The sequence below is a fragment of the Anas platyrhynchos genome, chromosome 31 (assembly GCF_047663525.1).
Source record: "Anas platyrhynchos isolate ZD024472 breed Pekin duck chromosome 31, IASCAAS_PekinDuck_T2T, whole genome shotgun sequence".
In the NCBI taxonomy this organism is placed as follows: Eukaryota; Metazoa; Chordata; class Aves; order Anseriformes; family Anatidae; genus Anas; species Anas platyrhynchos.
In genome coordinates, this window is record NC_092617.1 from 2,807,358 (window position 1) to 2,822,328 (window position 14,971).

At 49.0% G+C, this 14,971-nt stretch overlaps 2 protein-coding genes across 2 annotated transcripts; both read right to left on the reverse strand.

Moving 5' to 3' along the window:
• Positions 1 to 1,225: 1,225 nt before the first annotated feature.
• LOC139999974 (olfactory receptor 14C36-like) lies at positions 1,226 to 2,140 on the reverse strand. The gene has a single exon (XM_072029651.1). The coding sequence runs from the start codon at positions 2,138 to 2,140 to the stop codon at positions 1,226 to 1,228; it is 915 nt and encodes a 304-aa protein (XP_071885752.1).
• Positions 2,141 to 13,337: 11,197 nt separating this feature from the next.
• On the reverse strand, positions 13,338 to 14,273 carry LOC139999975 (olfactory receptor 14C36-like). Its single transcript, XM_072029652.1, has one exon. The coding sequence runs from the start codon at positions 14,271 to 14,273 to the stop codon at positions 13,338 to 13,340; it is 936 nt and encodes a 311-aa protein (XP_071885753.1).
• Positions 14,274 to 14,971: the final 698 nt, after the last annotated feature.

Genomic DNA, 14,971 nt, shown 5'->3' on the forward strand with positions numbered 1-14,971 from the left:
TAAAAATTAATGCATGTTTAAAAGACTGAGATTGAGAAATACGCTCCATGCCATCATGAAGGGAGATAACAAAGAGTGTCAACAGTGTTGGCCCAAGTACCCATCACTGAGGGATGCTGCTGGTAACTGGCTGAAAGGAGGACTTTGTACCACTGACACCTTGCCCCCGAAAACATCATCCCCTTTTTCAGTCCAAATATCACCAGTGTGGCTAAAGGGAACCCCAGGAAACCATGGCAAAGGCCTTGCTAAAGTGCAGGTTCACCTCGTTCCCTTCTTTCCCCTCCCCTTCTGTTTCAGCAGTTCCTTTGGTTCCTCCAACTGCCTGAAGATGGCTGTGGCAGGACTTTCCCTATCACATTCCCAGGGTTAGAGGTGACAATTGCAGTTCTGCCAATCCTTTTTCTTGCCCTTCCTGAAGATGCGTTTGATGCCCACATTTTTCAAGTCCCCAGAAATCTTGCTGATCCAAATGCCTGACAGCCCGGTCCAGAAAGGCGGGGTAGTGTGACATAACAGAGAGGGGCATCTGCAATGAACCTATGCAAAAGGGGTTCCAGGAATCTCACAGGGACACTGGGGGTTGTTTCTGGAATCACACAGGGCAATGGCAGGGCTGTGTGAGGTGTCCACATCTGAGCAGACCTCATACACACATGCCTTTAGAGAGAGCTCCTGCAGTCACTGCCAGAGGCTGGGAGACACCTCAGCTGTGGGGTGCCTCGCCCTGCTCTGCCCTCCTCTGAGATACCCCAGGACATTAAGAATGGGCACAGAGACCTCGGTTCAAGGAGGCACATCCCAGAGCTGCCTTCAGGTGGCTTCCCAGGGGACGTTACTTGGCCTTGTGACACTATCTGCCCAGCTGGCCTTCATGAGACTTATAGGAATAGCTGATGGCCTTTGTGCTCCTTCGTGTTCATCTCTCCACACACATATGACGTGCCTGCCAGCACCAGCATTGGGTTTCTCTTTCAATGTCTCCCATGCACATACAGCAGGCCCTGCTCTTCTGGGAAATCTTATCCCCCAAGAAGCAATGAGCAATGGCCTGGCCAGCCATTGCTGAGCTTACTACCCACACCTCTGAGCTTGTGATGGCACTCTCCAGAGTATGAAAAATTATTAAAAAGAAAACCTTGTTCCTGCAATGTATTATGAGTCATATGCAGAAGACAATAAGTTTTTTTGTTTGTTTGTTTGTTTGTTTGTTTGTTTTTTAATATTAGTTCATCAGTTTCCTCAAGGCATCCTTGAGCTCCTGGTTCCTCATGCTGTAGATGACGGGGTTCACTGCTGGAGGCACCACTGAGTACAGAACGGATACCACCAGGTCAAGGGATGGCAAAGAGATGGAGGGGGGCTTCAAGTAGGCAACCATGACAGTGCTAACAAACAGGGAGACCACAGCCAGGTGAGGGAGGCACGTGGAAAAGGCTTTGTGCCGACCCTGCTCAGAGGGCATCCTCAACACAGCCCTGAAGATCTGCACATAGGATGCCACAATGAAAATAAAAGAACCAAAGACTAAGGAAAAACTGAAAACAAGTAGCTCAAATTCCCTGACGTAAGCATCTGAGCAGGAGAGCTTGATGATCTGGGGTATCTCACAGAAGAACTGGTCCACAGCATTGCCGTGGCAGAGCGGCAGGGAAAAGGTGTTGGCCGTGTGCAGGACAGCTTGGAGAAAGCCACTGCCCCAGGCAGCTGCTGCCATCTGGGCACAAGCTCTGCTACCCAGGAGGCTCCCGTAGTGCAGGGGCTTGGAGATGGCAACATAGCGGTCGTAGGCCATGATAGTGAGAATTGAAAACTCTGAACCAAAGAAGAAGACAAAAAAGAGGACTTGTGCAGCACACCCTTGATAGGAGATGGTCCTGGTGTCCCAGAGGGCATTGGCCATGGCTTTGGGCAGAGTGGTGGAGATGCAGCCCAGGTCGAGGAGGGCGAGGTTGAGGAGGAAGAAGTACATGGGGGTGTGGAGGCGGTGGTCGCAGGCTATGGCGGTGAGGATGAGGCCGTTGCCCAGGAGGGCAGCCAGGTAGATGCCCAGGAAGAGCGCGAAGTGCAGGAGCTGCAGCTCCTGCGTGTCTGCGAATACCAGCAGGAGGAACTCGCTCACAGAGCTGCTATTGGGCATTTTCTGACATTGAACACAGTTGTCTGTTGAAAAAGAGAAGGCAGAATAAAGTTAGAAGAGACTTCTCTGAGGAAAACATTTTGAAAGTCTTAGAGCACTCTCATCCCAAGACTCTCTCTTTGCAGGAGAATCTTTCTGCAGCTCTACCGCATGAGTCCCGGATGATTCTTTCTGAGGCTGGCACTGGGAGCAGGGATTCCTGTGGCTCCAGAGGAGTCCTTCCTGCTGTGAAGCATTCAGGAAGCAGGAACAAGGGGGAAACTGAAGTTCAGTCCACTTATAAGATCCATGAACTTCGCAGTGTTGTTGCAAAGAACACCTTCCTCCAGTATAGAGCAAGACAGATTTTCTTATGCTGAGTACAACAAGCACACTCTACTGTTTCCCAATATGTAGACAGCTTAAAGCAGAGAAGCCCCAGTCCCACTGCAGATGGACAGAATCCTCACCTTGTCTGCAAGTGCATGAGCAGGACCTCAGCTTCTCCCTCTTTGCCAGGGCTGCAGAGGCCTCACTCCAGCTGCCCACAGACAGCCAGTCAGCAGCATGGACATGGTCTTAGTGCAGAGGTGTCTTCTCCTTGTGGCACCTGGAGAACACAAGGATGCCAAGAGAGAGCTGCATCCTGCTGGAGAGCAGCCTGAAGACCAGGAGGATGCACCTCAGACAGCTGAATTTTTGAAAGCTGGGCTGTCCCAGCATCCCAGCTCCATCCCTTCAGTGTCTGGAGGAGGCTTAGCACTTGGCATTTGGCTGTCCAGGTGAAGCTGGGTTATGGCTCTCCATGGACTTTCTGCCAGATGTCCTCACCTCACAGTGCAAACCAGCAGGACTCTCAAAGCCTACTGCATTGCCCACTGCCCTCCCAGAAACAAGACCCAGCAGGAGACACTTCCAGGACCTGCAGCTGCATGGACTCACAGCCAGACACTTACCTTGTCAAGGGCTGTGCAGATTTCTTCTCCAGGCAGCTCTCAGCATCCTCCCACTGCCAACTGCCTCCAAGCCCTCTCTCCTTCTCTCCTCTCTGTGTGCCAGCTGCGGTCAGAGCCCACAGCCCTGCTGTGCTGTGCAGAGGAGCTGCTCCCGGGCACAGCTGTCTCTCTGCACCAGGGCCCTCTTGCCACGAGCTCTCTCTGTCCCATTAGCCCGGCCCAGCTCAGCAGCACAGCACCAGCCCAAGGCATTGCAATGACCCCTCAGGGGGCTTTGCTGATGAGCCCACGAACCTCAGGCACTCAGAGACAACTGAAGACATCTCTCCAGAAGTCCAAGTCAGAGGCAAGTTTCCTGCAGTGTCCCCCTGAGGGCCAGCACTGACACAGCCTCCCTTGGAGCTCGTTAGAGCAGAACCCTGGAGGCAGTGAGGACAAGGAGGCAAAGGCAATGTGAAGGTGACACTGAGGTGTAGACAAACTGGATGTGTTTCACCAAGCACAAGGGCCCAGACAATAATCAATGATTTAAAATTTGAAAAGACTGAAAAGGAAGATAAATTTGTAATAATAATAATAATAAGAAGAAGAAGAATATGTACAGCACAAGTGATGCACTATGCAATTGTTGAGAAGCCCCTCACCAATGCTCAACCTGTCCCTGAGCATTGGTCCCCCTGACCCTGGCCAGCCTGCATCAGGATCTGTTGTGCACGTCCCTTGGCCTTAATTTATTTTAGTGCAAAATCAGCTTTCAGAGGAATTTGGAGTATTTTCTTCCCTTTCTCAAATACTTCCTCTGCTCTGTCACCCCACACGATGATGCCATCGATGTAGTGCAGGTGTTCAGGAGCTTCCTCCTCTTCCAGTGCAGTCTAGGTCAGACTATAGTCCCTCAGGGCTGTGTTTCCAGCCCTGGGGCAGTTGATTCCAGGTTATAAGCAAACTGCGGCCTTCACTTTTCTGGCAAACGGATGGAGAAAAATGCATTAGCGATATCAATTGTGGCAAAACATTTCGGTGCCTTGGATTCCGGTTTTCATGCAAGCTCTACCGTGTCCGGCATGGCAGCACTCAGCATTGCATGACTTCATTCAGGCCACGATACTCCTCTGTTAGTGGACTCGGTTGTTGCTATACTGACTCAGGTGTACGGTTGTGGTAGTGATTGGCACCAGCTGTCCTTCAACCCTCATCAACCCCACAACAGAAAAGTCCTTTGAGAGACCAAGGCAAGGTAGACAACAGTTTAATGTCCTCCATCTCCAAGGCAGCTATGCCAAAAGCCCACAGATACCCTTTTGGGTCCTTAAAATATCTATCCTCTCCTGAAGTAGTCTCTTGCAAGGATGCACAGAGTCTCTGGGGCAGTGCCAATGGGTTGTTTTTCCCGCTTCTTCCCACTTAGACACACTTCAGCCCTGAAGGATGACTTTAGGCAAAAGACAATATCTCTGACATGACAAGCAGAGGTGCTGCTCGGCAGAGTGAGGGGGCTGTGGTGCCCAGGGCATGGGGGCACTCTGCAGGGCTGTGCTGGGCAGGCTGGGAGGCACACCCAGCTCATGGGGTCACTGCCATTGCCACAGGGTTGCAAGGAATCACTCGCCAGGCTCCTTTGCTGGGGCTGCTGCATGCCCTGGGGCTGCAGAGGTCTCCTCTGCCTGCTCACAGCAGATTGAGCACTTGAGCTCTGGTCAGTCCACCTTGGAGGAGATCCCCCCTTAGGATGGAAGTGCTGCAGTGGAGGCCAGCTGTGCCACTGCCTTGCCCACTGCCTGTCCCTGCCTGCAGTCCCAGCACAGCCCCACAGTAGCACTGGCACCAAGTGAGAGGAACAGCCGGGCCTGACCCCACCAGCAGGGCTCAGCAGGACAGGGCGGCAGTGGCAAGAGAGCAGCTCTGCATGCCCCAAGCACTGGTGCTCCCTGGCTGTGCTGCTGGGATGGGACTCTTTTCCTCTGCAGCCCTGCACATGGGCACTGCCCCTGCAGAGCCAGACCAGGTATCAGAGGAAGGACATCAGACAAAGAAGGCAGTGCATGCTCCTTCGGTTTGTTTACATTCACACAGAGCGTGGCTCCACATGCACAGTGTCTATGAGCTATGTTTGAAAGGTACAAACTGAAATGGAAAGGTGAAGAACAATATCATTTTAATGGGCAATATTAGCTGAATTAATATCTGTAATAAGAATATGCACAGCCACAAACAAAACAAAACAAAACAAAACAAAACAAAAGTATATTGGGTATTCCTCCACTTATTGGCATTACAAGTCATGTGCAGAAGCAGATAGGGAATTTCTTGCATCCAAAACACATCTAGTTATCAATTTCCACAAGGCATGCTTGAGCTCCTGGCTCCTCATGCTACAGATCAGGGTGTTCACTGCTGAAGGCAGCACCGAGTACACAACTGCCACCAGGGGTCCAGGGATGGCGAGGTGATGGAGGGAGGCTTCAGGTAGGCAACCATGACAAGGCTGAGAAAGAGGGACACCATGGCCAGGTGCGGGAGGCACGCAGAAAGGGCTTTGTGCCAGCCCTGCCGTAGAGACAACAGGACTGTCACCTAGATACACAAGGTCAAATCCAAATACACTGCTCCTACCTGTGGCAGCTGGGCTCTTGGCCCTGAGCCCCTCCTGGATGCTGGGACTGCTTCCCCAGCTCCAGAAGAGAAGGGAAGAGGAGGATACTGAGACCAGTGAATTTCCGCTGAGTTCTTTATTGTCTTTAACTACCAAGGAAGCCTGGTTCTGTATGTACATTAGATTATATAGTCAAAGCTAACACAAAAAGTAATATTCAGAATGTTAAGAATTCGATTATTAAAACCAAAATAAAATATTGTTCAAATATTAACAGAGAAAAATATTTTTTAAAATGCTGTATCATTTTCTGAAATACACTTTGATATCTGTTAGGACTAGTATTATTGATTATGTTATGATAACACTAGTAGCCATAAAAATCATATATAATATGAATCACAATATGAATGATAATATTTTATTATTAAGTATATATCTTTGGAATACATCACTGATGCTTAAGAAGCATGTATTGAAAAAGTTTCCTCACTGCATGCTTGAGCTCCTGGTTCCTCATGCTGTAGATGAGGGGGTTCACTGCTGGAGGTACCACCAAGTACAGAAATGACACCACCAAGTCCAGGGATGGGGAAGAGATTGAGGGGGGCTTCAGGCAGGCAAACAGGACAGTGCTGACAAACACAGAGACCACGGCCAGGTGAGGGAGGCACCACTCTCTGGGTATGACCTTCAATCCAACCCCTTATGCACTGAATGGTTCACCCATCAAATGCATCTCTCTCCAATCTGGAAACCAGGATGTCATGTGGGACTGTGTCAAAGGTCTTACAGAAGTCCAAGTAGATAACATCAGTCAGTCTTCCCTTGTCAGGCACAATTTAATCTTTGGTGAAGCCATGCTGCCTGAGATCACCTCTTTGTCTTGCATGTGCCTTGACACTGACTCCAGGAGGACCTTTTCCATGATCTTGCCAGGCACAGGGGTGAGGCTCACTATTTGGTAGTTCCCTGAGTCCTCCTTTCTACATTTTTTTAAACAGGGCTGATATTTCCCTTGTTCCAGTTAGCAGGGACTTCACCTGACTGCCAGGACTTTTCAAATACGATGGAGAGAGGCTTGGCAACTACATCAGCCAATTCCTTCAGTACCCTGGGATGCATGTCATCAGGCCCCATAGACTTGTACTTGTTGAGTTTCATCAGATGGTCTCAAATCTGCTCTTCACTGACAGTGGGTGGGACTTTGTGCCCTAGCCTCCATCTATGGGTTCAGGGAAATGAAAGACTTGGGGAGCCTGATTGGCAGTGAAGAACAAGGCAAAGACGTTGCTGAGTCCCTCACCTTTCCCATGTCTGTCATTACCAATCCATCCTTCTGTTTCATCAGAGGGGGTACATTCTCCTTGGCCTTTATTTTCTGAGCCATGTATCTATAGAATCTCTTCCTGTTATTCTGTGCATCATTTGCCATGCACACTTCCATCTATTCCTTGGCTTTCCTTATCCCATCCTTGGACAACCAAAAATGAAGCATGCATGAGGGCCTGGGAAAAGTAACACTGGATCCACAGAAGCCATTTGGGAAACAAAACTTGTAGGTATGAAGCGTAATTTTGTGGAGGTCAGAGTTGATGGACACATTGTACAGGATGCTCTTTAAGACCTTTTTGTCCTTTTCCCTCCTGACTACAATGCCACTTCCTTCCCAGGAAGGGAGTAGCTAACAAAGGTGAGACAGATACTCTACAATCATGAATGTCATCAGAAAGCTGATCCCAGTAAGATATGGGGAGTTCAGGAGCAGCCTGGACAAAGGAGATGTGAGATTTTGGGGTGGCAAGAGGAGCATGGCCAGCAGAATTTAATGATTTTGTAGCAGTAAGATGTAACTGCTCTAGTAACATTGACTTAAAACAGTCATGTATTGTCCTTATCTTATTTTAAGCAGTAATTTTAATCCCTGAACCTAAATGCAACTACAACACTCTGACAGGAAACCATTCCTCTAATGCTTGAACTCAAGATATAACTTCAAAAAAGTCATCGCATAGCCCTTTTCCTTCCCTTTACTCACTTGCTGACCCTAATCCCTTCTCTTAACACTAGCATTAAAACATTCTCTTTAACCCTAGACTTCTTGGGAGACCTAAAAACACCCTAAAGCAGAGAGCTTGCCCATACCTTAACCACAGAAGAACACAAAACCTTACAATTAAAACTCTTTTTATTCTGTAACCCACAATGGTGAGCCCTAGTGCCTAAAGGACTAGAGAGGTCAGCCCTACCTCAGGATCTCCTTCCCCAGCAGGAGGAATGTGACTGTGGCAGGGACTGTGAGGTCACTTCTGTCTCTGTGGTTCATAGGGCAGCAGCAGGAACGTGTCATGGAAAGGGACTATGAGGTCACTTCTGTCTGTAGGTGGCAGGTCAGCCTTGGCTTCTCCCTGGGATCTGCACTTTTGGGCTGACATCTGGCAGAGCCCTGCTAGGCCAGCAGAAGGCACCTGCTTGGCATGCTGACTGGGGGATCCCCTCTGCTGCAGACCCAGGAGGACCCAGACAGACAGAAGGCCCCCAGATGGGTTGTCCTGTCCCTTCTGCTTGAGTCCATGACTGGGCAGCAGTAGGCACAAGGCTTGGCTGTGTCTAGCCAAGATGCTTCAAAGCCAGCAGCAGGCCCATGGCGTGGAAGGTTCTGCTGAGGTGACTTGTGTCTCTTTGGCTGACAGGCCGCAAGAAGGCTGATGGGTTGGGATGCCTACTTCACAAGTGGTTTCCGCCCTAATGGAGTTTTCTTTGTTAGTAGGAAAGAGCAGGAGAAACAAAATGCCACAAAGTGGACCTTGGAAGTTTCACATTGACCACAAGGAGGAAGAAATGGCCCTCAAAGGGTTGAGCCGTGGTGCCAGAGGACACCCTCTGATCAGACCCTGGCTTTGTGTTTCAAGGAACAGCTGGTGAGGGGTTGACGAGACATGGGTGAAAGCAAGGGATGAGAGCAAGGTTGTGAACAGAGATGGGTGTTTGCAGACTTCAAGGAAATTGGTCTAACTGTGGGACAGCAAAGGAAAGCCTGCAGACAACAAGGCAGAGGGTGCTGTTAAGAAGGGTAGGCCCAAGCTACCCTGGGGTTTTTGTCCCCTTGGCTAGAGCTTATGAGGAGATATGATATATTCATTGCGATGAGGGCTCATGGATTCCTTTCAACCCTGTGCAGCAACTTGGGTGTGTCATACCACTGTTCTTCTCATGGCATCACACTGCCCACCACGTCCCCCAGAACCCAGGAAGAGCCCTGAGCCAGATGTGGGGGTGCAGAATCTCCCCTCCCAGTTCCAGGGGTCAGGCCTTGGCTCTTCTGCTTCAACAAAACCAAAAAAACAATTTTCTCAGCACAGCGCTTTGCCCGTCTGTAATCATGGCTTCCAATTTTCCAGTTCCTGCCTTCATACATCCCTGGAGAGGTTATGTTAGTAATAGCCCTCACTGGGACCCATTAATACTTCATGTCACTTCAACTTTTGTGGCTCCTGACTTGACTTGCTCAAGCGGTTACATCATTCCCCTCTCAGTACCTGAGCTTCATAGATTCAACACCAAAATACACCATGGACCTCATAAAAATGAAGAAGTTCCTAACATTTCTACCACAGTTTTCTTAAAGACTTCAAGATTTGTTCAGCTAATTGCAGAGCTTGCATGATGTAGTTAAGGAAGAAGATTTCAAAAAGCACCTAATCAAAAACTTCTTGTTTCAAAGTCTGAATTTTGCTGCATTTCAGTTTTGAGCATCATTCTCCTATTGCTCTTCATCCTGGCTGACTTCTTTGGAGACCTCCATCAGGAAGAAAAGCAGAGTCTGGAGGTCTGACAGCTCCACTGCCAGCAGTGGTCTTTGTCCCTGTAACTGCAGCCCAGTCCAGCACATGAAACCCTTTCTAAGACAAGTCAGGTGTTGTTTGGGAACAAAATAAATATTTAAATTAAATTAAATTAAATTAAATTAAATTAAAATATTAAAATAAAATATTAAAATAAAATAATAAAATTGAAATAACCGTTGGAATCTGAGAAATTCAGCTTAAATCTTAGTAGAAGCCTGGACATCCATAGTGTCTCTTGGGTTTTCTGTGGAAAACTCAGGGTGAAAAATAAAGAAAATATATCTTCAAGTGGTTGTAGCTGTACCCATGAGCTTGGCCTCTTTTGGGAAATCATCTCCTTCGAGCCACAGAAACCTAAACTGAGTAATGTGAAAAGACGTGTCCAGTCAATAGAGTAGGGCAAAGTCATGCTTCCTTTGCTATAGATGCAGAAGGCAAAAAGAATTGCATTGTGCTTTATACCTACTAGGAGGAAAATTAACTCTGTCCTAACTGAAACCAGGACAAGGGTGCACTCTATTCCGTCATCCAGGTCATTGACAAATAAGTTGAACAGGACTGGACTCAGTGTATATCCCCGGGGGACACTGCTGGCTACAAGCCTCCAACTAGTCTCTGTTCCACTAAGCACGACCCTCTGAACTCTGCCATCCAGCCAGCTCACCACCCACCTCACCGACCACTCCTCCATCTCACACTTCCTGAGCTAGCTTATGAGGATGTTATGGGAGACAGTGCTGAAAGCCTTGCTGAAGTCAAAGTAGACATCTGCTGCTCTCCCCTCACCCACTCAGCTAGTCATTCCATCATAGAAGCCTATCAAGTTGGTGAAGCATGGTTTTCCTTGGTGAACCCGTACTGACTACTCCTGATCACCTTTTTCTCTTCCACATGCTGGAGATGACCTCCAGGATGAGCTGTTCCATTGCCTTTCCAGGGACAGAGGTGAGGCTGACCGGCCTGTAGTTGCCTGGGACCTCCTTCTTGCCCTTGTTGAAGACGGGTATGACATGAGTTTTCTTCCAGTCTTCAGGCAGCTCTCCTGTTCTCCATGACCTTTCAAAAATGATTGGCCAGCAGTAACATCTGCCATCTCCCTCAGAACTCATGGATGTACCCATTATGACTCATGGATTTGTGGCTGTCAAGTTTGCCTAAGAGATATCTGACCTGTTCCTCTTCAACCAATGGAGAGTCCTCGTTTCTCCAGATTTCCTCCCTTGTTCCTAATGCCAGAGATTCCAGAGGGCTGCTCTTAGCAGTGAAGACTGAAGCAAAGAAGGCATTCAGTAATTCTGCCTTCTCTGTATCCTTTGTCACGAGGGCACCCAACTCATTAAGCAGTGGGCCCACATTTTCCTTCCTCTTCCTTCTGCTCTTGATATATTTGAAAAGGACCTTTTCTTGGACAATGTCCTTATATTCTTCCCAAGTGGCTTGTCCCTTTTTTCCACGTTCTGTACACTTCCTTCTTCCATTCAAGCCACTCCAGGATCTCCTTAATCATCCAAGCAGGTGTCCTGCTCCCTTTGTCTGACATTTTGCTCACAGGAATACATAGCTCTTGAGCTTGGAGGACTTGGAGGTCAGTGCGCTATTGCTGCCGGTGCACCATTGTGGCAGCCATAGGCACCTGCTCTTCGGCTCTCAGCAGCCCCACAACAGAAGGGTCCTGTGTGAGACCAGGCAAGGTAGACAACTATTTGACATTCTCTGTATTCACGGCAGTTATGCCAACAGCCCTCTGGTACCCTTTTTTTTACTTGTTTGCCCTTGGAAATAGCCAGAAACACAGTCTGGAGGCATATCATTAGGGTTACCTAATGATGTTCAAATTACTCAAGAGCTATCGTGTCCGGCCTGAAAGAAAGAAGGGGAAGGTGCCATGCTTTGTTCCTTCCATCAAGTGGATTCATGAGTGTCATACCAGTAGCACCTCAAATAATATTTATTGGTGCAGAGTTATGGAAAGCATCACAAGCCCATATTTGCTTTCCTAGTGGTAACTTAATAGTTTCTTGCAATAAGTAGTTGCTTTACAGGTAGGGATTTGTAGCAATTTGTAATACAGACATTCACAAAAACAGAGCAATGAGGTGACCGTGTCCTTTTGTACTACGGAATCCTACCAACCTACTGCTGTGATCCATGGGCAAGCTGACCCACATAGGTCCTTATCGTTGATACTTTGATGCCCTTGGAGAGGTCCTCAAAGCTGCAGGAGCAACCACAGACCTGGGGCTTGGAGACATCCTTTTGCTGCAGAGAACAGATTCAACCACAGGACCATTCAGATATCGGAGTGACAAGAAACTGGCTTTTTTTCTGCTGCCCCCTTGCACACAGCCGGGCCTGTGGCTCATCTCCATGTAGAGGATGAGGAGTCAAAGCTCTGCTGGTGCCTGAGTAAGGGAGAAATACTCCACCTGTGGAAGGGCAGGGCTGGTGGGGAGGTGGCACAGGACAGGCACTGGCCTCTTTCTCCTACTCCCCACACAGGGAGCCTTGAGATCACAGGTCAATGTCTGTACTGCCCACAGGTGCCTGCAGTCTTGTATCCTCAAGAACCATCTTCTGTATTCTGTATGTAACATTTTTACTTTTTTTTTTTTTTTTTTTTTTTTTTTCCTCGCAGTGTGGGGCCAGCATTGGTTGACCTGGTACCTGGCAGTGAAAGGCTGTGTCTCACACTGTTGTGGTTTAACCCAGCTGGCAGCTAAACACCACACAGACATTCAGTCACCCTCCCCGCTCCCTCTCTGGGGTGGGGGAGAGAAACAGGAAAATGAAGCCTGTGGGATGAGATAAAGACAGTTATTAGGACAGAAAAAAATGGTAATAGTACTACTAATAATAATGTGTATGAAACAAGTGATGCGTAATGCAATTGCTCACCACCCGCTGACCAATGTCCAGCATAACCCCAAACGGCTGCCCCCCCGACCCTGGCTAAACACCCCTATCTATTGTTTAGCATGATGTCAGATGGTATGGAATACCCCTTTGGGCAGTTTGGGTCAGCTGTCCTGGGTCTGTCCCCTCCCAGCTCCTGCTGCACCCCCAGCCTCCCACTGGCAGGACAGAGCAAGAAGCTGAAAAGTCCTTGGCTTTGTGTAAGCACTCCTCTGCAACAATTAAAACATCAGTGTGTTATCAACATTATTCTAATCTTAAATCCCAAACACACCACCCTACCAGTTGCTAGGAGGAAAATAATCTCTATCCTAGCTGAAACCAGGACAAGTGAGCAGCTCCTTGGGTGTATTCCTGACACCAGCTTTGCAAGAAGCAGAGATGTGGCAGAGATGCCACTGCAGAGACAACTTTCACCAAGGTACACGAGACCTAAGGGCTTAGTGAAGTACAAGAGCTCAAGAGAACAACATAGAAGCCAAAAGAGAGCAGCAGTGAAAAGGCCACATCCTGCTGCTGGCCATGGCTCCAGGGAAGCAGCGGCCCCAACCTGAAGGCGGCAGAAAGGCAGAGCCCAGCGGGCAGTGAGGGGCAGTCTCAAGGTCCACTGGGGCTGCTCCTCTGTGTGGCAGCAGCTCCAGAGGAGATGGGAAGAGATAGCATCTGAGACCAATGAAGTTCTCGTGGATTCTTTATTCTCCTTTTCCACACAGGAAGCCAAGTTCTGTAGGTACATAAGATGATTGGGTGAAAGTAAATAAATTAAAAAAAAAATAGGATGCCATGAACAGAATTAAACCAAAATCACAATTTTAAGAGATAATATTAATAATAATAAAAGAATTGCAACCTACTGTACAAAGAGATTGTTCAGATAACCTGTGTGTCCATTTAAAATTATAGGCACACTACTGATGCCAAAGAAGCATGTATCCAATGAGTTTCCACAAGGCATGCTTGAGCTCCTGGTTCCTCATGCTGTAGATGAGGGGGTTCAGTGCTGGAGGCACCACCGAATACAGAAATGACACCTCCAAGTCCAGGGATGGGGAAGAGATGGAGGGGGGCTTCAGGTAGGCAACCAAGGCAGTGCTGAGAGTTAGAGAGACCACAGCCAGGTGAGGGAGGCATGTGGAAAAGGCTTTGTGCCGGCCCTGCTCAGAGGGCATCCTCAGCACTGCCCTGAAGAACTGCACATACGAGAAAACAATGAAAACAAAACAACCACAGCCCAAAGAAACACTAAACACAAGTGCCCCAACTTCCCGGAGGTAGGCATCTGAGCAGGAGAACTTGAGGATGTGGGGGACTTCACAGAAGAACTGGTCCACAGCATTGCCTCGACAGAGGGGCAGGGAAAACGTGTTGGCCGTGTGCAGGACAGCATTGAGAAAGCCACTGCCCCAGGCAGCTGCTGCCATCTGGGCACAAGCTCTGCTGCTCAGGAGGCTCCCGTAGTGCAGGGGCTTGCAGATGGCAACGTAGCGGTCGTAGGCCATGATGGTGAGAAGAGAATACTCTGCTCCAATGAAGAATACGAAAAAGAGGACTTGAGCAGCACAGCCTTGATAAGAGATGGCCCTGGTGTCCCAGAGGGCATTGGCCATGGCTTTGGGCAGAGTGGTGGAGATGCAGCCCAGGTCGAGGAGAGCGAGGTTGAGGAGGAAGAAGTACATGGGGGTGTGGAGGTGGTGGTGGCAGGCTACGGCGCTGAGGATGAGGCCGTTGCCCAGGAGGGCAGCCAGGTAGATGCCCAGGAAGAGCGCGAAGTGCAGGAGCTGCAGCTCGCGCGTGTCTGCAAATGCCAGCAGGAGGAACTCACTCACAGAGCTGCTGTTGGGCATTTGCTGGTTCTAGACATGGACACTGCCAAATGAGAAAAAAAAATAAATAAATAAATAGAGAGTGTTGCAAGTAATGTCTCTGAGCAAAACTGAGAAAATTCACAATTAAAGCCTTACATTCCCTGTTTCCAAGAAGACCTTTGCCTATATCCCTGTCTGGAGCCCTGCTTTGTGCTTGCTGAGTGTCCACTGCAGCTTCCTCTGCCCAGCAGCTCCCAGTGAGCCTGCTCTGCTCCATTCGAGGTTCCAAGAGGGAAGGTTCCTGGGCAGTGGCTCCCTCTGCTGAGTGAGGGGTGTTTGGCTGTGTGACTCTGTGTGTTTTCTGTGTTCAATACCCAGGAGACAAACTCAGCAGATGGATCGTGCATGTCTGGCCAGAGAGAACAGGGAGCATCCCCTCCTGCTTCACCCGCCATGCACAGCACTCCCTGGCAGAATCAGACACCACCAGCTGCCACGCTGGGCAAGGGAGAGAAGCAGGCATGGGCAGGCAGGGCAGACCCAACCCAGTGCAGAGGCTGTGGTGTTGGTAAGGTAGAGCCTGTCCTCACAGCCCTGTGCCATCTGCCCTGCACAGACAGCAGAGGGACAAGAGCTCTGGAGTGGAAGAAGCATTTGGAATATGTTCTTTGTCATATGGTAGGAATTTGGGGGTAAGACCTCTGTGGAGCCAGGAGCTGGACTCGATGATCCTTGTG